Source organism: Erinaceus europaeus, chromosome 11 (assembly GCF_950295315.1).
Source record: "Erinaceus europaeus chromosome 11, mEriEur2.1, whole genome shotgun sequence".
Classification (NCBI taxonomy): Eukaryota; Metazoa; Chordata; class Mammalia; order Eulipotyphla; family Erinaceidae; genus Erinaceus; species Erinaceus europaeus.
The window spans coordinates 49,338,074-49,365,700 of record NC_080172.1 but is presented as its reverse complement, the minus strand read 5'-3'; the positions used below and the strand labels follow the sequence as shown (position 1 = coordinate 49,365,700).

The 27,627-nt window shown below is 42.7% G+C and overlaps 1 protein-coding gene across 3 annotated transcripts in view; it reads right to left on the bottom strand.

The window, feature by feature from the left end:
* The window catches only part of DAP3 (death associated protein 3), a 56,048-nt gene that overhangs the window by 23,492 nt on the left and 4,929 nt on the right, over positions 1-27,627 (bottom strand). For 2 of the 3 annotated variants that reach the window (XM_007525309.3, XM_060201613.1), the window contains exons 2-4: positions 9,642-9,695; positions 3,960-4,082; positions 1,999-2,100 (exon numbers count right to left, since the gene is read on the bottom strand). In XM_007525309.3, coding sequence (XP_007525371.2) covers positions 1,999-2,100; positions 3,960-4,082; positions 9,642-9,683 — 267 coding nt within the window. In that variant the 5' untranslated portion in view covers positions 9,684-9,695. Of the gene's footprint in view, positions 1-1,998; positions 2,101-3,959; positions 4,083-9,641; positions 9,698-27,627 lie in introns of all 3 variants that reach the window. The other variant, XM_060201612.1, reaches the window with a different exon arrangement.

Here is a 27,627-nt window from a genome sequence, read left to right as displayed (position 1 = left end):
ACCCTGGTTTTTTTTTTTTTTTGCATTACCATTATGCTATCTCCACTGCCTGAGATTATTACTTTTTTTTTTTTAAAAAAAAGATATTTATTTATTCCCTTTTGTTAACCTTGTTGTTTTATTGACAACTGATGTTGTCGTTGTTGGATAGGACAGAGAGAAATGGAGAGGAGGGGAAAACAGATAGACACCTGCAGTCTGCTTCACCACCTTTGAAGCAACTCCCCTGCAGGTGGCGAGTCAGGGGCTCGAACTGGGATCCTTACGTCAGTCTCTGCACTTTGTGCCATCTGCGCTTATCCCTCTGCGCTACCACCTGACTCCCAGATTATTACTTTTTAAAGTTTATTTCATAACAGACAGTTTCTGTGAGAAAGAAACCAGCACAGGGAAGAGGCAGATAGCATAAAAGTTATGCAAAGAGACTCTTATGCCTGAAACTCTGAGGTCCCAGGTTCAATCCCCTGTACCACCATTAGCTTGAGCTGAGCAGTGCTCTGGTTTTAAAAAAAACAAACAAGCCAGCATTGTTGGGTAGTATGTCAGCTCCCTGGCTTAAAGCTTGTCTCTAATCCTACTTAACTAAACACAGGCATGCCTGCAGGGCATTGGTTTGATCCCACTTAAAGCTGCGGTCTATTTACATAAACCACTGTTAACTAAGCACCACCCTCCCTCCAGGGCACTAGTTTAATCCCCACTGGTTCACAATGTCTTTTTGCTCCGCCCCCTCTCATAGTCACCCTTCTTCTTCTAGGTTTGCCCTTCTTCCGTTTGCCCTTCTTCTGTAGCCAGTCAACAGCGTCAGGTTGAGCCTGATGTAAAGTTTCGAGACCTCCTTTGAATCTGGAGAGGTGGCAGTCGTTGACTATGTGGGTCATAGTCTGTCTGTAGCCCCAGGGGCAGTTCGGGTCGTCTCTGGCTCCCCAGCGATGGAACATAGCAGCGCACCGGCCATGACCTGTTCGATAGCAATTGAGGAGGGCCCAATCATAACGTGCTAGGTCAAAGCCGGGTTGAAGCTTGCAGGGGTCTGTGATGAGGTGTTTGTTCTTTACCTCAGCTGATTGCCAACTCTGTTTCCAAGAGTCTGGAACAGAGAAGTTCAGTGTAGGCGTAGGGGACCAGATTGGGTGACGAGACATCAAGCGTTGGACAGGGTGGGCGAAGATATCCGCGTATATTGGCAGGTCCGGTCGAGCGTAGACGTGGGAAATGAACTTAGATGATGCTGCATCCCGACGAATATCTGGCAGGGTGATGTTGCTAAGAACTGGCAGCCATGGAACTGGGGTGGAACGGATGGTTCCAGAAATTATCCTCATGGAGGAATATAATTTGGAATCGACCAAGTGGACATGGGGGCTATGGAACCATACTGGGGCACAGTATTCTGCAGTGGAATAGCATAATGCCAGAGATGATGATCGTAGTGTGGAAGCACTCGCACCCCATGAGGAGCTGGCCAGTCACCCTGATCACCACTGTCTTTTCGCTCCAACCTCTCTACATCACACCCTGTTTCCACCCTACTTGGCTAGTATATATACAAGCTGCTTTTCTAAGTAAAAACACTTGTAATTGCTTTCCGGCTCCCAGAGTTCCAGAGTGTATCTCTTGCTACGTTGGCTCAGCACGAGTTCCTGATCCCTCTCCCTCACAGCTGCCTAGACTGGCTCCAGTTGAGTTCTCTCCAACCCAGAGAGTACTTGCTCCGGGAGAAGCACCCTCAGGCTATCCCGGCATAGCATACCACTCCAATACATGCAACACCAGGGGTCATAGCAGGAACTACCAGTTATTTCCTAGGTTGGTCCCTCTCCTGGTATTATTTTATCTTTTTCTTTGATAGAGAGGTAGAGAGAAAGTGAAAGAGACCACAGCCCCCGAATCTTTCACTGTGGTGGGCACCAGGCTGAAACCTGGGCCATCTGTAAGGCAATGCAGTACACTGTCCAAGTGAGCTATTTTGCCCACCACCCCTCCTGTTTTGAGTACCTGCTTTTCAAAGCGAGTAGGAAGGCCATGGGGGAACACAGTCTTCAAATCCTGGTGGGGTATGTGGTAATGCTGACCTTCGTGCTGCTCCCCATGCTTGGCCTGTGAAATAAAAATGCAATCCGAGTTAATAGTACCATAGAAAAAATGCCAAAGACTTTGAAAATGGGGAAAAGGCTTGCTACATCCTATTGTGAGATCACTTATCTCTCAGAGGGGAAAGGTTATTTTTCTTTCTTTCTTTAGTCACAAAGTGCTGGCCAATGCCCCCAAACCTAGGGTATATATAATGGCCTAAATAATGAAGCCAGTTGCGCAGCAACATAAACCCTAAATGCGGAGGCAGCAGAAAAAAATTTGAGCCATCTGGATTCTCCCATGCTGTGCATGGAGATGCTCCAGTCATGTGACAAGTTCATCTGCATGCTGCTGTTTCCATAGAAACCCCAAAGGAATAGGCAGATAAAGAGACAACAATTAGAGGGAAAGCTGAAAGACACTTGAATGACTTCATTCACTTATCCAATTTCAACTTGTGCTGTGAAAATAGGTGAATGCTAGGAACACAAATAAAATCCACCCTGCCTAAATGGTGTTTTGGGTAATGAGCTGCTCTTTTCTTCTTTTTTTCCCTTTTCTCTCCCCATGCCCAGCTCATGTTGAGATAGGGAGATTCAGAGGGCAGGGGGAGGAACAAAAAAATTTTAAAAGGCTGAGATTCCCCTGGCATTTAAGCACAGATCACACAGATAATTTCATTTACAGAAACAATAATGACGGGAAGGAGAAAAAAAAAATCAACATCTAGCCTATGGGGAAATGAAGTAGGAAACACACCACTAGATACCACTGGAATTCTGGTTTTTGTCAAAAACTTCACTTCAAATGCTGATCTTATCACAAATCAAATGATTTCACTGTCCAGACACTAGGAAATCTGCTCAGAAAGGAGAAAAAAAAAAAAAAAAGCCAGGTTGGTTACTGGGAAACACAGGCTTTGTGCCCATAGGCTTTGTGCCCATGACTAAGGCAAATAAAAAGTAAGTTGATTTCTTTAGAACTCTCCTTAATAGGGTTGAACTTTGGCTGGCTCCTCAGTTTTTCTTTCTTTGCTATTGTTGGAGGAAATGTGCTTTTACCACTCAGGTCAGTTTTATCAAACAGAAAGAGACAGAGAGACAGAGAGAGAAGCACCAGAGCTTCCCATACAACCATGGCACTCCGTGTGGCATGCTGGAGCCCGAGCCTGAGCCGTGTGTACACCGAGGTATGTACCCTACCAGGTGAGCTACCTCTCCTGTTCTTCCATGTGTGGAGCCTGGGCTTGAGCCTCCACATAATATGGGTTGGGGGGGCCCCATGGCCCCAAGGGAAGCTCTGTTGCTGTGCTGTTTCTCCCTCTCTGCTTCTACTTGAAATGGAAATGAATGAAAACTTGAGTCCTGGAGTACTGCATATACACAACACAACACAACACAACACAGCGTAGCACAGCGTAGCACAGCACAGCACAGCACAGCACAGCACAGCACAACACATAGAGTCAAACCTACTTGTTTATGGCAGAGCTAAGCAACTGTGCCAGAGAAGACAGTCCAAATAAACCCAAACTATTTACAACGTGGTCCCTTAACAAAAAGCTTGCTCAGCAAGCTTACAGTAAGAACTGCTCACTTCAACTGCTAATGCGTGGCTCTCAATACATAATCATTCCACACACAACAAAATCCCTGGCATCAGGTAGGGTTGCCGGTGGGGTTAAATCACATTAGAGGTGACCTGTCCTGCTTGAGGTCCTTAGGGACAACAGAGGCATAGGGACAGCCTGGGGTCCCGGGCGCTGTCCTGGTGCACTCTCTGTGTCTGTACATGCAGATCTGCTTAGCGTCTTTGGGTTTCCTGGTATAGCAGCGACACAAATGACTAAACCCAGAAAACCCTCAGACACACAGTTAACTCACCGGATCATCCTCACTGGTTCGGGAGACAGCCCTGGGACTCTCAACTGGAACCTGGTTATCCAGGGGTGCAGCAAAGCTTTGTGGTGCCTGGGTTCCAGTATGCAAAAAACGTCCAGGGTCCAACTACAAAAAGAAGTCAATGTGATATTCTGGAATTATCAAGCAACATCACTGAGGCTTTAAGTCATGTCTGCAAAAGGGAGACTTGTTACCAGCACATTTACTGTTGGTACTCTTGCACCTGTTTGATTCTCAAAGTCCTTCACATTACTCACACTCTGTATCGGTTCCAACTTACCTTGTAGTCATAGCTCTGTTACACAGGGAAACAAACAGTACCATCAGAAATTGTGTAGGAGCATGGGACAACCATTAACACCCTAAAGCAGTTCGTTCGTTTCCTTCCTCCATTCTTCTCCCCTCCCCCCTTTCTTTCTTTCCCAGAGCACTGCTCAGCTGTGGTTTATGGTGGAGCAGAGTATTGAATCTGGGTATTTGGAGCCTCTGAAAAACCATTATGCTATCTACCCCCACCTCAGTGTATTTCTTTTAATGCTATTACTTACAGTGGCCTAGTAATCACAGTCACTGCAGTTATTAGGGGTCTAGTGTCATGTTCCTAGTTGATAGGTTTAATTATACATCTTGTAACAATTACTGAGTATATCCCACATCATCAAAGTTTCTTTTTTAAATTAATTAATTTAGTTCTCTCCCTATTTATTTTATTTAATAGGACAGAGAGAAAGTTAGAGGTGAAGGTGAGGTAAAAGAGAGAAGGGGGTTGGGCGGTAGTGCAGTAGGTTAAGCACATATCGCGCAAAGCGCAAGGGCTGGCTTAAGGATCCAGGTTCGAGCCCCCAGCTCCCCACCTGCAGGGAGTTGCTTCGTTAAGTGGTGAAGCAGGTCTGCAGATGTCTATCTTTCCCCCGTCATCCCCTCCTCTCCATTTTTCTCTGTCCTATCCAACAATGACCACAGCTATGACAACAATAACAACTACAACAAAAACACAACAAAATTGGAAAAATAGCCTTTAGGATCAGTGGACTCATAGTGCAGGCACTGAGCCCTAGCAATAACCTTGGAAGTAAAAAAAAAAAAACACAAAACAAAAAGGAAGAGAAATGGGGAGAAAGGGGCCAGGCAGTGGTGCACTTGGTGAAAGGCACACACTACTGTGCCCAAGGACCTGAGTTCAAGCCCTTGACCTCCACCTGCACGGGGGAAGCTTCACAAGTGGTGAAGATGAGCTGTAGGTGTCTCTGTCTCTTTTCCTCTGTGTCTCCCCCTCCCCTCTCTGCCTCTATCCAATAATAAATAAAATTAAAAAAAGAAAAAAGAGCAATGCTGAGAAAGTGGGAGAGAGAAACTTGCAGCTCTGCTTCCCTAGTCAGAGGGGGACTGGTGGCTTAAACCCGTGTCCTTGTGCATGGTAATATGTATGTTCAACTGTGTGCACGACAGCCAACCCCTTATTTATTTATGACAAAGAGAGTCATCCAGGGCATAAGTTTAGTACATGTGATTCTAGGGATCAAAATTGTGCCCTCAAGCTTATGGGCCCAGTGCTCTAGCCACTGCACTACCTCCTTGGTGGCAACATTTTGCATTTAAGGACATGTAATGAGGGTATGTGTAAAGCCTCCAGCTAAATAAAAGTAAGTTACTCTGTGTGTGAAACTTATATGAGTTGCATAGGAATTCTCTGAACCAGGGAAGAATAGGAGACAGAGGATGAGATTTTAGGATACAAATCTGAGAAGATGCTCTTCAGTGAAGGCCCAAACTGACCTTTAGAACCACAGGCCTCAAGCAAAGGGAAAAGGATATTTGCAGGGCCAGACCACTGATGGTGCACCTGGTTAAGCACACACATCACATTGTGCGAGGACCTAATTTCAAGCTCTCGTCCCCATCTGCAGGGGGAAAGTTTCCTAAGTGGTGAAGTAGGGCTGCAGGTATCTTTCTCAGTTTGTTTCTATCCATTAATAATAAAATATTAAAAATTAATTGTTCAAAAATAAATAAATCTTTCTACAACACAAAGATTATATCATCGGAACAGTAGAGTAGAATCAGGATGGGAGAGATGGCTATGCCGGAGTTGCCTGATGAATCCAAGTAATGTGAAAGCTACCTGTATTTATATTAACTTTCACAATTTCACAAGTGTAGACAACATGTATTCTATTTGTAGCTCCCCTCAGGGCATTTCTTCTGCACATTCAGTTTTATTGTATTTTTTTGGAACAGGAGAGAAAAGACAGTGATTTCACTGTTTCAGTGTGTACTTTTTAATTTGACAGGAGACAAAGAGGGAGAGCCACAACAGCATTGGATTTCCCCCAGTGCCATAACAACTCCCATGCGGTGCTGGGGCTCAACCCTGTGCTGTGCATGGCCTGACACATGTCCTACTGGTTGCTCACATTTCACATATTTAAATTCTGTAATACTCTAGCTGGTGCTTCCCCTTCTAAATCTTTAAATTTTTATCTTTCACAGTAAAAAAGATTAATTACCCCAAACAACAGGTTGAATCTTTAACATCAAAAAATTCATATGGTATCCTTCTGATGTCAAAACAAGTCTCAAAGTCCTTAGCATAATATATGCCACTGCAGTGACTACAACCTATCTACTAAAATTGCTTTTGCAACTCTTTATTTCAGCCACATACCACAATAAAACATGTTATTCACTTTCTCTTGATATCTGCTCATTTTACTGCAGCTTCCTCCTCAATTTAATTTTACTCACAAAGGATCATCTTAAAGATAGTGAGTTTCCAGCTGTCTCAAAAGTAATAACCTGGGAGTCATGTGGTAGCACAGTGGGTTAAGTGCACATGGCACAAAGCACAAGGACCAGTGTAAGGATCCTGGTTCGAGCTCCTGGCTCCCCACCTACAGGGGGGTCACTTCACAGGTGGTGAAGCAGGTCTGCAGGTGTTTTTCTCTCTCCCCCTCTGTCTTCACCTCCTCTCTCCATTTCTCTCTGTCCTAGCCAACAATGACCACAACAACAATAATAATATTAAAAAAGTAGTGGTCCAGGAGGTAGCGCAGTGATAAAGCTTTGGACTTTCAAACATGACGTCCCAAGTTCGATCCCTAGCAGCACAGGTGCCAGAGTGATGTCTGGTTCTTTCTCTTTCCTATCTTTCTCAGAAATAAATAAAATCTTAAAAAAAAAAAGTAATGACCTGTTCCTCTCTGCTGACAGTATGTTTTAATTTTTGTGAAGCACAAGGAATGAACTCAAGGTCCTGCAAGTGCAAGAACAGTAAGTGGTCTCCCCTGGTCCAAAATATCCTTTGTTGTATTGTGTCAATGAGAATTCTGGGCCTGTTTCCTTAGCACAATAAACTGAATATGCATTAGCACTGATACTACTCAACTCTGAAAGCACAGAATTCCTACAACAAACAACAAAATTTAGCAGTCAGGTAGAAATGAGCACAGTTGTGAGGAGCCACAAGATGGTGCTATGTCTACAAGAATCCCAAGACTTTAAATGCGTTCAGCAGCCAATTAAAAGGGAGCAAAATGGATTCCTTCCTTCTTAGTGTTACACATGACATTATCCTACTAATCTCTTGTTTCCTGGGAAAACAACCATCTGTACAACTGCCTTTGTACAGTTCCAGAATGAACATAAAGCAGTTACTGGTGGAACAGCCTTCATGAGCAAATCAATATTACTCTAAACCAATCCATAAAATGTCTAATCATCTCTACAGTTCTAGCAGACATTTCTATAGTTTGGGCTCAAGTCCTGCCTAATATTAAGGCAGAGAACAGCCTTCATGAGCAAATCAATATTACTCTAAACCAATCCATAAAATGTCTAATCATCTCTACAGTTCTAGCAGACATTTCTATAGTTTGGGCTCAAGTCCTGCCTAATATTAAGGCAGAAAACAGTTTAGTCTTTTAATGTGATTGATCATTTGAGGAAATAATTCATCCTTTTACTGATCCTTTTATTTTATAACAAGTTCTTTTATATACAGGTTTACTATGAATCCTGTGGGGGGGGGTTGGGGAAGGGAGGGGAAGAAGAATCTTAGTGAAGGGAAGACTTCTTTTCTAGAAAATCTAACATGTCTCTAAAGTCCCAGGTTCAATCCTCCACACCACCATAAGCCATAGCTGAGCAGTGCTCTGGTGAAAAAAACAAAAAAGAAAATCTAACATGTAATTAAATGATCATGTGGAACTGACTAATCTCATTAGCTCGAACTTGCTAGGATTTAGCTCTACAAAGATTTCCCGTTAGTTAGGTCATGGGTCCCTTAAAATAGACTTCCTAGCTTCTTCCCACACAAAAACCCCCTGCTTGTCTCCCCCTACCCTCTTCATTTGTCTCTACTCAAAATGATGAAGAAAAAAATTAAAAAGAAAAGTTAATAAAAATAATTATGGGAGTTGGGCAGTAGCACAGCAGGCTAAGCGCATGTGGCACAAAGCACAAGGACCGGCAGAAGGATCTGGGTTTGAACCCCTGGTCCCCCACCTTCAGGGGCGTTGCCTCACAGGCAGTGAAGCAGGTCTGCAGGTGTCTTTCTCTCCCCCCCTGTCATCCCCTTCTCTCTCCATTTCTCTCTGTCCTATCTAACAATGATATCAATAACAACAACAATAGTAACTACAACAATAAAAAAAAAAACACAAGGGCAACAAAAGGGGAAAATAAATAATTATATCGATACACTGAAAAAAAAAGGAGAAAGAAAACTATAATCAAAATTGCATCCTCCCCCTGAGCTAAATCTCTTAAGAAAAATGGTGGCACATAAGTATTGGTTCTTTTCAATGTCTGAGGTTAAATTTATCAACAATTTCTTGGTCTAGGAGGTGGTGCAGTAGATAAATCTATCAATAATTTCTCCTAGAAATAAGACTCAAAATCACATTTTTGTACTCAAACTAAGATAATAATTCAGACCTGTGCCTTGTACCATTAGTTAGAAGAGGAATGTTGTGTGGTGGTTATGATTCCATTTTTTTTCTAACCAGAGCATTGCTCAGCTCTGGCTTATGGTGGTGTGGGGGAATTGTACCTGGGACTTCACAGCCTCAAGTATGAGAGTCTCCTTGCATAACCATTATGCTACCTACCCCCTTCATTAATTCTTCATAGTTAATTGGCAACTTCTTTTCCTTTTGATTACTTCATATGGTGGGATAATCACTAATTCAACTAGGAAATAATCAAAGTTAATAAAGATGACCACAATCAGTTTATTTATCCGCTTAAATGAATGGTACTTCTCCTATGACATGGTAAATTCTCAAGTACAATTATTCTGCTGTGATTTGTTACTTGAAGATTTTAGGGTTCCTGGGAGGGAAGTATATGGGCAGAGAAATGGAACTGTGCTTATTCTTGAGTGTAAACTTATATTGTGTATGGGGGGGGGGAGGTAGCACAATGGTTATACAAAGAGATTTTCATGACTGAGGCATCGAAGTCCCAGGTTCAGGGGCCCCTACCCCAACCCCCAACGCCTAAGCTAGACCTGAGCAGTGCTTTGGAGGTAGCGGGGGAAGCAAACTTATATTGTCAAATAAAGTTCTCTGGAAGATTTGATTCTGGATACAAGAAATTAACCTGGAAATGAGAAGTTTATCTAAAGGAAGTTTGAACAAAGCACTTAGGTAAGTTAGGACTTACCTTATGGACCCTGGAGAGAAGTCTTGTCATTCCTTTTAGCATTGTCCCAGAAAACTTTGGAAAAAAAAGAAAAAAGAAAAAGATAAAGCCACAGAAAATAACTGCATGATGGATCAGTATCTAGGCTTAGTTTTTTTTTTTAAGTGTGGTACTAGGGTATAATAAACATAGGACTTCATATGTGAGACAGACGAGTGACTTCCAGGTCTAAGTTCATTTTTGAGTGACAGAGAAGGGAGGGAGAGAGAAACACAAAAAGGAGACACCACAGAACTGCTCCACAATCCATGGATGGGGCTCCCATGTGGTGCCAGGACTTGAACTTAAAGTCTTATGCATCATATGGCTCCATTAGGTGAATTGCCATCCAGTCCTTTCAAATTGTTTTAAAATGAGCAGAAGAGCCAGAAACATAGCTTATTCGGCAGAGTGTGTGACTTGCCATACAAGAGGCATAGATTTCACACTCAACACTATACAGAACCTACCCTTCTCCTGTCACTCCTCCCTTTATCTGTCTTTCTTTTCCTTTTCTTTTCTTTTTTAATGCTACCAGGGTACTGCTGGGGATTGGTGCTGGCACTATGAATCCACCATTCTTGAAGACTATTAATTTTTTTCCTTCCTATTTTATTGAATAGGATAGAGAGAAATTGAGAGGGGAGGAAGAGGTAGAGAGGGAGAAAGATAGACACCTGCAGACCTGCTTCACCTCTTGTGATGCACCCTTGTTGAAACTGGGAAGTGGGGGCTCAAACCTCGGTCTATGCATATGGTATTATGTGTGCTTAAACAAGTGTGACACTGCCCGACACCTCTATTGTATGAAAAAAGGTGCCCAGATGCCTGAGGCTCCAAGGCCCCAGGTTCAATCACCTGCACCACCATAAACTAGATTTGAGCAGTGTCTAGGAACCCAGGAATCAACACATTTAAGACCCTTGCTCAGCAAAAAAGATATGAATAGACCACTATTTTTTTTTATTCTTTAAAAATTTCTTTATTGGGGATTAATGTTTTACAGTCGACAGTAAATACAATAATTTGTACATGCATAATATTTCTCAGTTTTCCACACAACAATACAACCCCCATTAGGTCCTCTGCCATCTTGTTCTAGGACCTGAACTCCCCCTCGTGGCCCCCAGTCTTTTACTTTGTTTGGTGCAATACACCAACTCTAGTCCAAGTTCCGCTTAGTGTTTTCTCTTCTGATCTTGTTTCTCAACTTCTGCCACTGAGTAAGATCATCCCATATTCATCTTTCTGTTTCTGACTTATTTCACTAAACATGGTTTCTTCAAGCTCTATCCAAGATGGACTAAAAACAGTGAAATCGCCAATTTTTATAAATTGTGTATATATACAACTTGCTCAACCACTCAGCTGTTGTTGGACACCTGGGTTGCTTCCAAGTTTTGGCTATTACAAATTGTGCTGCTAAGAACAGAGGTATACACAAATCTTTTCGGATGGGTGTGTTGGGTTCCTTAGGATATATCTCCCCAGGGGAGGAAATGCAGTGTCATAGGGTATGTCCACTTCTAGTCTTTTGAGAGTTCTTCAGACTGCTCTTCACAAAGATTGGACCAATTGACATCCCCACCAGCAGTGTAGGAGGGTTCCTTTGACCCCACAACCTCTCCAGCATTTGCTGTTGCTACCTTTTCTGATGTATGACATTCTCACAGGAGTGAAGTGGTATCTCATTGTTGTCTTGATTTGCATTTCTCTGACAATCAATGTATCTCATAGGTTCTGGTCTAATATCCAAGTCCTTGATCCACTTGGAATTTACTTTTATGTTTGATGAAATATAGTGGTTGTTTCAGCACGTTTCAACCTATTTTTTTCCAACACCATTTGTTGAAGAGACTCTGCTTTCCCCATTTAATAGTCTGGGCACCTTTGTCAAAGATTAGATGTCCATAGGTGTAAGGGCTTACTTCTGGGCTCTTAATTTTATTCCACTGGTCAATGTGTCTATTCATGTTCTAGTACCAAAGAGTTTTGATTACAATGGCCCTATAATACAATTTGAGGATCTGGGAGCGTGATGCCTCCAGTTCTGTTCTTTCTTATCAAGATTAATTTGGCAATTCTAGGTCTTTTCTGGTTCTATATAAACATTTGTAGCTTTTGTTCTATTCTCCTAAAAAAAAAAAATGTAGGCTGGGATCTTGATGGGGATTGCATTAAATTTGTAGATGGTTCTGAGTAGTATATTCATTTTAATGATGTTAATTCTATCAACCCATGAACATGGAATATCTTTCCATTTCTTTGGGTCTTTTTCTATTTCCTTGAGTATTGACTCATAATTTTCAGTATACAAGTCTTTCACTTCTTTGGTTAGGTTTATTTCTAGATATTTTATTGTTTTTGTTGCTATAGTAAAAGGAACTGATTTCTGGATTTCTTCTTCCAACTTGGTATTTGCATAAAGGAATGCCACTGACTTTTGTGTGTTAATTTTGTAGCCTGACACCTTATTAAATAATTTCCAAAAGCTTCCTGCTGGATTGTTTAGGTTTTTCTATGTATTCATATCATCTGCAAGTAGAGAGAGTTTGACTTCTTCATTCCCAATGTTTTAAGTCCTTGTTCCTGCCTGATTGCTATGGCAAGAACTTCCAACACTATGTTGAACAGTAATGGTGATAGTGGGTATCCCTGTTTAGCACCTGATCTAAGGGGAAATGCTTCCAGATAAGGCAATAATGTAAAGAAACTGGGAATGATTTACTCCTCTCTATTTTTTTTAAACAAAGGACTCTCAGTTTTAGCTGAACCCCAGGTCTAAGGGTCTCTATTAGTTGAACTATTTTCTCAGTCAACTGAAAGACTTTTTGGAGGTCAGGAGACTTTTTTTCAGTATATATATGAGTTTCACATGAGAGAGAAGTCACAGCACCACTTTGGTACATGTGAAACTGGGGACTGAACCAGGAACTTCAGGGGTGGAAGGTAGACAGCATAATGGTTATGCAGACAGAGTCTCACGCCTGAGGCTCCAAAGTCCCAGGTTCTATCCCCCCAGCACCACTATAAGCCAGAGCTGAACATTGTTTTGGTAAAACAAACAAACAAACAAACAAACCAGGAGCTTCAAGTGCTCAAATCAAACACTTTACTAGTTGAGCTATTTCCCCGAATGTGCTTCTGACCCTGTGTTTGAGCCCTTGTGCCACACCATGGACAACATTGAGGGATGGTGGAGGGTGATATTATGGTATCTCTCCTCTTTCTCTCCCATTTAAAGTCCAGGCAAAGAGTGGGGAATGAGGCACTGGATGAGGAGGGATGGAGAGAGGCCACACCAGGGTTCCACTGCTCAAGTAGCTTCCCTGCATAATGCTACCATGTGATGAAGGTTTGGAAACTGGTCCTCATACTTGGCAAAATGTATGTTCAACCAGGTGCGCTATCTGCACTATAACTGTTTCATTATTATTTAAATTTATGTATTAGTGAGAAACATAGGAGGAGAGAGAGAAAGAACTGGTACATGTGCTGCCAGGGACTAAACTTGGGACCTCATGCTTGAGAGTTCAATGATTTATCTACTGTGCCACCTCCCGGACCACTGTTTTAATTTTTTAAACTTTAAAATCTACACTAGAAGGAGAATGGGAAGACTGTACACAAAGAGTTTCCTTATATCGTTTACTGTTTTCCTTAATGTTCACAGTTTACTTAACTAGAGCACATTTATCAAAATTAAGAAATTGGGGACTGGGCGGTAGCACAGCGGGTTAAGTGCACAAGGCACAAAGCTCAAGGACCAGCGTAAAGATCCCAGTTCGAGCCTTCAGCTCCCCATCTGAAGGGGGTCACTTCATGGACAGTTGAAGCAGGTCTGCAGGTATTTATCTTTGTCATCCCTCTTCTCTGCATTTCCCTCTGTCTGATCAAACAACAATAACAGCAACAACAATAACAACAACAATGGCAACAAAAGCAAAAAAAATAGCCGCCAGGAGCAGTGGATTCGTAGTGCAGGCACTGAGCCCCCAGCAAGAAACCTGGAAGCAAGAAAAAAAAAATTGAAGAAATAAAATTAAAAATTAAAAAATTAACTTTGGCACATATATTTAATTAAACTACATACTTTATTTACAATTCTCCAGGTTTTCTGCTAATGCACTTTTTGTAGTCAGATGCAGTGCAGTATCTTACATAGTTTGTTTTTTTTTTTTAACCAGAGCACGGCTCAGCACAAGCAGTACAACAGATTGCGGGTGTCTCTCTCCCCTTTCCCAATTTCTGCCTGTCTCTATCATAACAACAACAAAAATAAATAAATAAAATAAAGGGGAAAAAATGGTCCCTGGGAGTAGTAGATTTGTCACAAAGGTACTGAGCCCCAGATACAATGCTGGTAGCAAAAACGATCATCTGATCTGAGTAGTGCTCTGGTAAATAAAAGAAAAAAAGAAAAAAAAAGTTTCTTAGAACCCAGTTACAGCTCTATTCACTGAATAGCAGTTACCAATTAAAACTAACAGAAAGATATCTAGGGCTGGGGAGACAGCATAGTGGTTATGCAAAAGACTCTCATACCTGAGGCTCTAAAGTCCCACACAGGTTCAATCCTCAGCACCACCATAATACTAAACTGTGCAATGTGCGTCTTTCTTTCTATGTTTCTTTCTCATCAAAAGATTACATATGTGGTGATACAGAATAAAATATGACTTCAGGAGAAAATAACTATTCTCAGGTTAGAATGTCATGATAATAGGGGGCTGTGTGGTGGTGCACCTGGTTGAGTGCATGTTACAAAGCACAAGGACCTGGGTTCAGGTCCCCAGTTCCTAGTCCCCACTTGCAGGGGGAAAGCTTTGCAAGTGGTGAAGCAGTATCGCAGTTGTCTATTTCTCCCCCTCTGTCACATCTTTCCCTCTTGATTTCTGGCTGTCTCTATCAAATAAATAAAGCTTAAAAAAGTCATGAGACTGTAATGTCACATTTCTTCTTGAAAAGAAATTACAAGGTCATTTGCAGAAGCTCATAAATCAGTAATTTCTCCCTATACTAATTGAAAACCAGTCACTAAGAATAAGATTCAGAAGAAAATCAGGTACCTGACAGGGGTCTAAGTGGAGTAGGGGGGTGGGGGAGGGCTGACAGTGGTGCACCATGTTAAGTACACACAGTACCCAGGTTTGAGTCCCCGCTCCACACCTACAAGAGAAGCTTCATGAGTAGTGAAGCAGGGCTATGCTGCAGGCGTCCTTCTCCCTCTCGATCTTCCCCTCCTCTCTCAGTTCCTCTTTACCCTATCAACTATAAATAAGGGGAAAACAGATTCCAGAAGCAATGGATTTGTCACACAGCACAGAGCCCCAGCAATAAATCTTGGTGGCAAAACAAACAAGTTTTGTCTGTCTATGGCTGCAGTTCCTCTAATGAAAAATGAGCTATGGAATACTTTACTGTGATGTACTTAGTATGACAAGTAGCAGTCTTCCCGCACCCTAATATCTATTTACCTATTAATGAGGGAAAAGACAGAGCTAGAGCACTAGTTTGCCACAATGCAAAGCAAGGGCTTGAACTCTGTACCTCATTGTGCAAGTCCAGGTCCAATGGTCTAGCTAATATAACCTTCAAGGTTATAAGTACCAGGTTTTTTTGATATCACTAACAAAAGCAAGAGGCATTGCTGTTTACACTGAATTGTCTTTACTGCTTATAATAGATGTCTAAAGAACAGTTAAACACTTATGACTTCACATAAAGATATTCTGATGTTAGAAAGTCATGAGGTGGAGTACCAAAGGACACTATCTGGGACTGCAACAAGACAGGACTAGAACGACTTCAGCAACCCACCAAACCACTGGTGAGTGCAAACACGTGTAGCTCGTGGACAGAGAGGAGCCTAGGAAGAGATTAAGTGGCTGGTAACAGTCTGGTAGTTTACTAGTTGAGACACCACCTCCAGTCTGTTTCACAAACAAAAAAACGGCTGAAGGGAGGAAAGGACTCCCCTAAGACTTACTAGATGCAACTGTGAGTTTCCACTGATACTGCCCCCAAAATCTGGAGCATCGGCAGGGAGGCCCTGTGCTGACACCAGGGGACAGAAAACTAACCAGGAAACTCAGGAGAAGATCTATACCTCAGTGGCCTAGTGGTGGGGCTGTGAGAGTCGCTTTGCATAACCACTGGATTATCTCTGCCCCACCCTGCTTTATCTCTTGGTCAGTGATTAAGCTAAGAAGCCTACTTATAGTTTAAAAGCCCTCAGGCTTCCATAGCCTACAGGGAAGAAAAAGAACAAAAGAGGCTTTTAAGCCACTGTGCTCTACCTCAGGAATTAAAATAATATTGACACAACTGTCAATTTCCACAACTGTGAACCCTTTACTTACCTTACTTAGACGCAAGTCAATCCAGGCAATAGTGATCAGTAATTTGAAAAGTACTGAGAGAGGGACCTCATAACATACTATATAAAATGGTCAAACCAACAAGAAGAAATATTGGAGAAATGAACCAGGACAAGAGTCCAGCTAAAAGCCCCCCCAAAGTTTGAAGCACAAAACAATGAGGTCATCATCCAAACACTAGTGAAGGAAATAATCACAGGAGTGAGTAAAGAGTTTGAAAGAATTGTTATAAAAAATGCAGAAACAAGTGAGACTCTGGAAGAAAACACTATCTCAAGGTTATTAGACAGCTGAAAGCTGAAATCGCTGAGCTAAAAACACAGCTAGCTGAACAAACTAAAACAGTATCAGAACAGGGTAACAAAATAGATGAACTCCAGGAAACAGTAGAGGGGAGAGAGAATAGAATAAATGAGGCTAAAGACAGAATTAGCAAGATTGAGGATGAATTAGAGACAACTAAAAAAGAAGTAAGAGATCTCAAAAAGAGATTAAGAGATGCTGACAACAATAACAGAGACCTATGGGATGACTTCAAAAGAAATAATATATGCATTATTGGCTTATAAGAGGAAGAAAGAGAGGGAGGGGAAGAAAGCATTCTTAGGAACATAATAGCTGAGAACTTCTCTAGTCGAGACAATAGCAAAGACATAAAGGTTCAAGAAGCCCGGAGGGTCCCAAACAGAATTAACCCAGACCTAAAGACACCAAGACATGTCATATTTAGAATGGAAAGGAATAAGGATAAAGAAAGGATCCTGAAGGCTGCAAGAGAAAAACAAAGAGTCACCTACAGAGGAAAACCCATAAGATTAGCAGCAGACTTCTCCACACAAACACTACAGGCCAGAAGAGAATGGCAAGATATCTACCGAGTGCTCAATGAAAAAGGCTTTCAACCAATACTACTGTATCCTGCTAGACGGTCATTCAGACTAGATGGAGGCATAAAAACCTTCTCAGACAAGTAATAGTTGAAAAAATCAACTATCACCAAGCCTGCCCTGAAAGAAGTTCTGAAAGATCACCTATGAACAGTCAGATGACCATAAATATGCCATATATCAGAACATTCTAAAAATCTACAAGAATGGCATTAAAATATCTTCAGTCTTTGATATCAATAAACGTCAATGGCCTGAATTCACTTATTAAAAGGTACAGAGTAGGAAGATGGATCAGAAAACACAACCCAACAATATGCCATCTACAGGAAACCCACCTAACTCAACAAGACAAACACAGACTCAACGTAAAAGGACAAAAAACTATCATACAAGCCAATGGCCCACAAGAAGGGGCTGGAAGCTATTCTCATATCTGACACAATAGACCTTAAAATAAATAAAATTTAAAAAGATAGAGATGGACACTACTTAATGTTCAGTAGATCAGAATAGAACAAATGCTACAAATGTTTATCTGGAACCAGAAAAGACCTAGAATTGCCAAAACAACCTTGAGAAGAAAGAACAGAACTGGAGGCTTCACACTCCCAGATTTCAAACTGTATTATAGGGCTGTTGTGATCAAAACTGCTTGGTACTGTAACATGAATAGACACACTGACCAGTGGAATAGAATTGAGAGCCTGGAAGTAAGCCCCCACACCTATGGACATCTAATCTTTAACAAAAGTGCCCAGAACTATTAAATGGGAAAAGCAGAGTCTCTTCAGCAAATGGTGTTGGAAAAAATGGGTTGAAACATGCAAAAGGATGAAACTGAACGACTATATTTCACCAAATACAAAAGTAAATTCCAAGTGGATCAAGGACTTGGATGTTAGACCACAAACTATCAGATACTTAGAGGAAAATATTGGCAGAACATTTTCCAAATAAATTTTAAAGATATCTTCAATGAAACGAATCCAATTACAAAGAAAACTAAGGCAAACATAAACCTATGGGACTACATCAAATTAAAAAGCTTCTGCACAGCAAAAGAAACCATTACCCAAACCAAGAGACCCCTCACAGAATGGGAGAAGATCTTTACATGCCATACATCAGACAAGAGTTTAATAACCAACATATATAAAGAGCTTGCCAAAATCAACAACAAGGAAACAAATGACCCCATCCAAAAATGGGGAGAGGATATGGACAGAATATTCACCACAGAAGAGATCCAAAAGGCTGAGAAACACATGAAAAAATGCTCGAAGTCTTTGATTGTCAGAGAAATGCAAATCAAGACAACAGTGAGATACCACTTCACTCCTGTGAGAATGTCATACATCAGAAAAGGTAGCAACAACAAATGCTGGAGAGGTTGTGGGGTCAAAGGAACCCTCCTGCACTGCTGGTGGGAATGTCAATTGACCCAACTTCTGTGGAGAACAGTCTGGAGAACTCTCAGAAGGCTAGAAATGGACCTACCGTATGACACTGCAATTCCTCTCTTGGGGATATATCCTAAGGAACTCAACACATCTATCCAAAAAGATCTGTGTACACATATGTTTTTAGCAGCACAATTTGTAATAGCCGAAACCTGGAAGCAACCCAGGTGTTCAACGACAGATGAGTAGCTGAGCAAGTTGTGGTATATATATATATACACACACACACACACACACACACACACACACACACACACACACACACACACACACACACATACATACAATGGAATACTACTCAGCTACTAAAAATGGTGAATTCACCTTCTTCACTCCATCTTGGATGGAGCTTGAAGGAATCACGTTAAGTGAGATAAGTCAGAAACAGAAGGATGAATATGGGATGCTATCACTCTCAGGCAGAAGTTGAAAAACAAGATCAGAAGAGAAAGCACACATAGAACCTGAACTGGAATTGGCATGTTGCACCAAAGTAAAAAACTCTGGGGTGGGTGAAAATGGGTGGGGGGGAGAATACAGGTCCAAGCAGGACAACAGAGGACCTAGTGGAGGTTGTATTGTATATGGAAGTGAGAAATGTTATGTATGTACAAACTATTATATTTACTGTCAAATGTAAAACATTAATTCCCCAATAAAGAAATTTAAAAAAGTTATGAGAATGTGTATCTTACCATTGTTCTTTGTTGTTAAAATTTCGGACGGCTCCAGCTGGCCGGGCTGGCTTCACGGTGGTGAACAGAGACGCGGAGACAACGGCTGGGCAGGGCAGCTGTATTTCTTTATTCAGGAACAACGATTCACAAACTAAGACAAACTAATCACCAAACAGAACTCTGCTCTCTCTTTGCGGCGGCGCAAGCACTCTCTCTTTTACTCTGGAACTCAGGAACCCTCTCCCTTACTCTCGAACTCAGAAACTCTCGCACTCTCGAACTCCGGAACTCAGGAACTCTGGCACTCTCGAACTCAGGAACCCTCTCCCTTACTCTCGAACTCATGAACTCTCGTACTCGGGAACCCTCTGAAACTCTGGCACACTGGAACTCTCTCTTACTCTGTAACCCTGAAACTCTCGAACTCAGGAACTCAGGAACTCTGGCTAACTCTGGCACTCTCAAACTCAGGAACCCTCTCCCTTCCTCTCGAACTCAGAAACTCTCGCACTCTCGCACTCTCGAACTCCGGAACTCAGGAACTCTGGCACTCTCGAACTCAGGAACCCTCTCCCTTACTCTCGAACTCATGAACTCTCGTACTCGGGAACCCTCTGAAACTCTGGCACACTGGAACTCTCTCTTACTCTGTAACCCTGAAACTCTCGAACTCAGGAACTCAGGAACTCTGGCTAACTCTGGCACTCTCGAACTCAGGAACCCTCTCCCTTACTCTCGAACTCAGACACTCTCGAACTCATGAACTCAGGAACCCTCCCTCAGGGTTCCTTGGGGCGGGGCCAAGCAGGCCCGCGAAATTAATTGGACTGATCCAATTCTCTTGGTTTGGGGAGGGCTAGAACAAACCAATGTAACACATACGACAGTTCTTCAAAGTAACTGACAAGTTCATTTGTCAATCCAATCAATTAAAACAGTGATTTCTCTCATATAAGCTGACAAGCAGTTACTGAGAATAGGACTCAAAAGTAAAATTCTGCAAAATAAGCATGTTAGTTTGTTCTACTTGAGGCAACTAGTCATGTGAGAAACAGATATGGGAAATAAATTTCCCAAAATTTACTTCTTGTCAGAAGTAGAAGGTCTAGCTGGACACAAAGTACAGCTGTGTATAATGAGTAGTAGTTACTGTTTAAAAATCATAGAAAGGGGGCCAGTTGGTGGCGCACCTGGTTGAGTCCATGTGTTACAATGTGCTAGGACCCAGGTTTGAGCCCTCAGTCCCCACCTGCAGGGGAAAAGCTTTGGGAGTGGTGAAGCAGTGTTGCAGATGTCTCTCTGTCTTTCTATCACTCCCTTCCCTCTTGTTTTCTGGCTCTCTATCCAATAAATAAAAATAATTAAAAAAAAGTAAAACTCATAGTAAGAGGGCAGGTTATGCAAAGAAACTCTACCTGAAGCTTCAAAGTTCCAAAATCAAACTCTAGCACCACCATAAACCTAAACTGAGGGAGTTGGGTGGTAGCAGAAGGTTAAGTGCACATGGCGCAGAGTGCAAGGAACGGCATAAGGATCCCAGTTCGAGCCCCCGGCTCCCCACCTGCAGGGGAGTCGCTTCACAGGTGGTGCAGCAGGTCTGCAGGTGTCTATCTTTCTTTCCCCCTCTCTGTCTTTCCCTCCTCTGTCCATTTCTCTCTGTCCTATCGAACAATGACAACATCAATAACAACAATAAAAACTACAACAATAAAAAAAGACAAGGGCATCAAAAAAGAGTAAATAAATAAAGAATAGAAAAAAAAAAAACCTAAGCTGAGTAGTGCTCTGGTAAAAATAAATAAAAAATACTAACAAAAAGTCCATAGAAAGATAAAGAAAATAAAACAGTATAAAATATTTGATTGAAGGGAGTTGGGTGGATAGCGCAGCGGGTTAAGCACACGTGGCACAAAGCGCAAGGACTGGTGTAAGGATCCTGGGTCCAGTCCCTGGCTCCCCACCTGTAGGGGAGTTGCTTCACAAGCAGTAAAGCAGGTCTGCAGGTGTCTTTCTCTCCCTCTCTCTTTCATCCCCATCTCTCTCCATTTCTCTGTCCTATCAACAACGATATCAATAACAACAATAATAACTACAACAATAAAACATTTTTTAAAAAAATGGAAAAATTTTAAAAAAACAATATAATAACTACAACAATAAAACATTTAAAATTTTTTTAAAAAATTAAAGAGAAAACAGGAGCCTGGTGGTGGTGCACCTGATTGAGTGCATATGTTACAAATGGAAGGATCTGGGTTCAAGTGCCCAGTCCCCACCTGTAGGGAGCAAGTTTTCTAAGTGGTGGAGCAGTGCAGTAAGTGCCTCTCTCTCCCTTTTTCTGTCCTATAAAAAGAGAGAGGGATGGGAGTCACTAAGAGTGGTAGATTTGTCATTCAGCATAAGGACACTGTTGGCAAAATAAAGAAATACTTTGGGGTGGGGGTAGATAGCAGAATGGTTATGCAAAGAGACTTTCAGTCTGAGGCTCCAAAGCCCCAGGTTCAATCTCCCCCCATAAACCAGAGCTGAATAGTGCTCTGGATAAAAAAAAAAAAAAAAAAAAAAAAAAAGGAAACACTTAACATTTGAAAACTTAAGTTTCTCTAAGTTATGGGGGCTAGGAGATGTATCACCTGGTAAAGTGCACCTCAGACACCACTTAGGAGTATAAGATAAATCTCAATAAGCAGAGATGGTACTGTGGTGTCTCTCCTTTTCTTTTAATAAAATATTTATTTATTTATTGGATTGAGACAGCCAGAAATTGAGAGGGAATGGGGTGATAGAGACACCTGCAGCCCTGCTTCACCACTTGTGAAGTTCTCCCCGTAGGTGGAGACTGGGGACTGGATCCTTGTGCATTTTTTTTGCCTCCACTGTTATTGTTGGGGCGCAGTTCACCACTGCTCCTGGAGGCCATTTTTTCCCTTTTGTTACCCTGGTTGTTTTTATCGTTGTTGTGGTTATTATTATCGTTGCTACTGATGTTGCTGTTGTTGGATAGGACAGAGAGAAATGGAAAGATAGATACCTGCAGACCTGCTTCACCACCTGCGAAGTGATTCCCCTGCAGGTGGGGAGCTGGGGGCTCAAACTGGATCCTAAAGCTGAACCCTGCGCTTTGCATCACATACGCTTAACCCACTGCCCTACTGCCCGACCCCCCCCCCCCCCCCCCCCGTGTATTGTAACATGTGCTCTCAACCAGGTGCGCCACCACCCGGCCCCCCCTCTCCTTTTCTCTGTCTCTCCCTCTCTGCTCTTGACCCCAAATTTGAAAAAGAAAAAAAAACAAACAAACAAAAAGAAAAGTCTGCTGAGCGCAGAGGAACTGTGTAGATATGAAGCATCAGTGAAGCCCTGGCCACATTGGAAAATAAAAAAAGCTGATATTGAAGAGATTTTTGTTTTTGATCATCTATAATGCATTTTAAAAAACACTCCAGTAATGAAGCACATGAAATAAATGTTTATTTCTACTCCAGTGGGGAAGTCTCAGTGTTGCTTAGCTAAGACTGCTTGCTGTATAGCAATATTATGAGCTCAGCTGCCCATCCATAGTTTGAGGACAGATACCAGGAGCACCTGCTCTATTCTGGAAATAGAGGTAGTTTCATTAGATGCCCACCACTTAGCTCACAGAAAAATTTTCAGGTAGGGGCCTGGTGGTGGCGCACCTGGTTAAGCGCACACATTACAGTGTGCCAGGATGGACCCAGTTTCAAACCTTTGGTCCCCACCCGCTGGAGGCAAGCTTCATGAGCACTGAAATGGTGCTGCAGGTGTCTCTCTGTCTCTCTCTCTTCCCTCTCAATTTCTCTGCATTTCTATTCAATAAATAAATAAATAGCAATTTCAGCTAAAGCACATTCTTATTCATTTTTATTGTGGGGATGGTGGAGTACAGTAGTTGCTGACACCTGAGTACAATCACATGATTTTTTAAAGCACAAAACCACATTCTCAGGCAAGCAGATTTCTCTGCAACCCAGTCATGACTTGACTCTTTTTGTATGTTTTCTTATAAATTTAGTGACATATAAAACAAAAATGTCATTTTAGAGACCAAAAATCAATGTCTGCCGGATACTCTGTTTTCCTGACTTCCAGTGTTTTTAAGATTTTATTTCTTTCCTGTGAAGTAAAACCAGACCACCACTCCAGCACATGTGGCATCTGGCATGGGAAAGGCAGGGACTAAACAGGATACTTTAGGCATCTCTGCCTGCTGAGCTATGTCCTCTGCAAGGACTTGCTCAGGGTATAAGAGGCTGAACTTGAGCCATCACTAGTCAGATTTGTCAAGTACCATCTTTTCCTTTCTTTTCCTTTCCTTTCCTTTCCTTTTTTTTTTTTGCCTCCAGGGTTATCACTGGGGCTTGGTGCCTGCACCAAGAATCCACTGTACCTGGTTGTTATTATTTTTTTTTTTCTGTTTTATTGGATAGGACAGAGAGAAATTGAAAGGGAAAGATAGACACCAGCAGACCCATTTTACTGCTTGTAAAGTAATTCCCCACCCCGGGTGGGGAGTCAGGGGCTTGAACCAGGATCCTTATGCTTCATACTATGTGTGCTTAACCCAGTGCCCCACCAGCTGACCATTGTTGTTGGTATGCTTCCGGATTCTGCTTGTGAAGCCTTCTGTTTTTTATTATTACATTGGGTTCGCTTGTGTTGCTTGCTATGTTTTGTTTGCATGTCCACTGTTGGCTGGGCACCCCCCTGCCTCCAGGATATTGGTTTGGTCCTCCCCCCCCCCCCCCCCCGCCCGGGACATTTGGTTTAGTCATCGCTGGTTAGAGCTTCTTTCTTCTCCCCGCCCCCTATGTAGGTATTTCCTTTGTTCCTGACTCTTCTGCCAGAGGAGAGAGATGCAGGACAGAATTGGGTTGTGATTAGATTAGTTTGTTGAACTGCATCCCCGCTTGTGAATAAAGATTGAACTGTGTTCTCAGCTCAGCCATGAGTCTCTGGTCATCTCTGTCTCCCACCCACGAAGCCAGCCTGGCAAAAACAACAAAATGGCGCCTGAACAAGGACCAACAACAACGTGGGACCTAACCCGCCCATCCACCAGATAAGTAAAGCCATTTGGCTACCTATCCACTGTCGAGGCTAGTGCGGCACACGGTCCTGCGGCTCTCTTGGTCTCCACGTCTTTCACCGCCATCCACGGGCCCCTGTGGGCTGCAGAGTCCATGAGAACGCGGGTCCCGCCTCCGCAGAGTCACTCTGGGCCACACTTTGGTTCCTTGTGGCTGTGATCGTGGAGCTTGGGAGATGTGTGGAGATTTCCCCTGGGACTTTCTGGACTACCTCTCGCATGTTTCTCTCAAAGAGAGACTACTCTGACTTGGGGAGCGTTCTGTTCTCCCTTGCCCTGGTGGTCCCCAAAAGTGGAAACACGTGGTTGGTTCTGCCCTCCTGATTCGGTTCTTTCTTCTATGGGAAGACATTTTTAAAAATGGGTGCCTGCAGCAATCCAGCAAAAACCGCCAGAAGCACCCTAAATGGAATTTCAAAGAGCTTTTTGGACTAGGACGTCCTCCAGGGACTCATGATGCTACATGGTGAGATCTCGATAATCTGGTTCAAGAAATCCATTTGAACCCCTGTTCTCTGACATCGCCCACAAGATGACATGACTACAGAGCACCCCCCAAACCAATGATGTGACCGCACGCGACCTGAAGAACCTGATTCACAGACTCCAAGGACAGAACTTTCTTACTGCCTGTCTGCCCTTCCTGCTTCTGCTTTGCCTGTCACGTTTTGGCGGTTCCAGCTCACTCTCTACAGAAAAGCGGAATTCCAGTGGCTGACCTTCCTGATAGACATGCATCATTTCACCCCCTGGCATTTCTTCTGTGGTCTACTTTGGACTGGCACTTCTATCGGACTTACTGGTACACAACTCCACAGCAGCTTCCCTTTATGCTGCTGGGTTTCTCAAAGACTGACAGTAGCCAGCTGCTTTGGGACTCTATAGGCCACACACCCCCCCTTGCTAGGTAATGCTGACAGAGGTAGGAAACACCCGTTGAGGCATGAAATGCCCCCAGAGGCAAAAAAACACCCGTTGAGGCATGAAGTGCCCCCCAGAGGCAAGAAATGTCCTTTAGCCTGATAAGCCTTGCACTTTGAGGCAAGAAACGACCCCCTCAGACCTTCCCTTGGCATCACACTGGTTCTTGCTGCTCTCTTACTTGTTCCTCCATGTCTTGTGCCAGTTTTTTTTTGAAAATGCCTGTACGATATAGGTTTCTGTTCACCCCACACTCCTGATACTATGGCCATTAGTTAAAAAGAAAAGGGGGAATTGTTGGTATGCTTCTGGATTCTGCTTGTGAAGCCTTCTATTTTTATCATCACATTGGGTTCGCTTGTGTTGCTTGCTATGTGTTCTGTTTGCACGTCCACTGTTGGCTGGGCACCCCCCTGTCTCCAGGACATTGGTTTGGTCTCCCCCTCCCCCCCCCCCCCCCCCCCGCTTCTGGGACATTTGGTTTAGTCATCACTGGTTCGAGCTTCTCTCCACCCCCTATCTACTTTGTTCCTGACTCTTCTGCCAGAGGAGAGAGATGCAGGACAGAATTGGGTTGTGATTAGATTAGTTTGTTGAACCGCATCCCCACTCGTGAATAAAGATTGAACTGCGTTCTCAGTTCAGCCATGAGTCTCTGGTCATCTCTGTCTCCCGCCCACAAAGCCAGCCCAGCAAAAACGACACATTGTCAAGTACCATCATCTTGACTTTGATTCTTCTATCTCCCTCTTCCATATCTTTTTATTTTATTTTATTTATTTTTACTAATTTTTTAATCTTTATTTTATTTGATAGAGACAATCAGAAATGGAGAGGGAAGGGGGTGATAGGAGGAGAGACAGAGAGAGACACCTGCAGCCCTGCTTCATTACTTGCAAGGCTTTCCCCTTGCAGGTGGGAACCGGGGGCTCTAACGCGGGTCCTTGAGCACTGTAACATGTGCGCTCAACCAGGTGCACCATCACCCGGCCACTCCCTCTTCCATATCTTTATAGTTCTGAAAAACCTACCAGGTAATCCGGATAATCCTTTTTCTTTAAAGTATTTTTTTTATATTTTATTTATTTATTCCCTTTTGTTGCCCTTGTTGTTTTATTGTTGTAGTTATTATTGTTGTTGTTAGATAGGACTGAGAGAAATGGAAAGAGGAGGGCAAGACAGAGGGGGAGAGAAAGATAGACACCTGCAGTCCTGCTTCACCACTTGTGAAGCTACTCCCCTGCAGGTGTGGGGAGCTGGGGGCTTGAACCGGGATCCTTACGGAGGTCCTTGCGCTTTGCGTCACCTGTGCTTAACCAGCTGATAATTCTTTTTAAAAAAAATATTAGTTTTATTTACTCATTCCCTTTTGTTGCCCTTGTTGTTTTACTGTAGTTATTATTGTTGTTGGATAGGACAGAGAGAAATGGAGAGTGGAGGGGAAGACAGGGGGAGAGAAAGACACCTGCAGACCTGCTTCACCATCTGCGAAGTGACTCCCCTGCAGGTGGGGAGATAATTCTTTTTTTAGAGGATTTGTTTTCTTTAATTTTTTTATTGTCTTTATTATTTTTTAAAAATTATCTTTATTTATTGGATAGTGACAGCCAGAAATCAAGAGGACAGGGGGAGATAGAAAGACACCTGCAGCACTGCCTTGCCATTTGCAAAGCTTTTCCTCTGCAGGTGGGGGACCTGGGGTTTGAACCTGGGTCATTGGACATTGTAATATGTGCACTTAACCAAGTGCGCCACCACCTGGCCCCGTTTATTTATTATTGATTACAGACAGAAATTGAGGTGGAAAGGGATGATAGAGGTTTAGAGACAGAAAGACACACCTGCAGCACTGCTTCACCACTCAAAAATCTCCCCCCCCCCCAGGGACATTGTGCACTGTAAAGTGTAATAATCAAGTGTGCCACCATCGGGCCACCAGGATAATCTTCCTAGTATAGAGCCAGTTGATTAGTAACTTTCATTCCACCTACCTCCAAATTCCCTTTAGTCACATAATATAACATATGCCCGGGTTTCAGGAATTAGGACATAGAGAGATTTGAGGGAACCATTCATTACTCTGCCATCTATATCTTCCTTGGCTCAAATAATTCAGGGTTTTTTCATTCAATGAAGTCATTTTATTAAGCACTTAATACACTTCAACTGCAATTGGGCATTCATAAAAAGATAGAACGCTGTTCTTTGCCTACACTTAGCTAATAATTTGTGAATCTATAACACAATTATAAGACTAGTGTACAGGTGAGGCCAGCAGGTGGCCTGTTAGTAAGAGAGCACATGTTACCATGGACCCAGGTTTGAACCCTGGGCCATTATATGGGAGTGCCTGAAGGGGGTCTGGGCGTAGCCTTCACAAGTAATGGAACAGTGCTGTGCAGTGTCCCTCCTACATTCTCTGTCTCTTGGCCTCTGTACAAAAGAGAAAGAGAGAGTGAAAGAGAGAGAGAAAGAGATGGTGCTATGCAGGCATCTAGCCCTAGCAATAAGCTTGGTGGTAAACAAACAAACT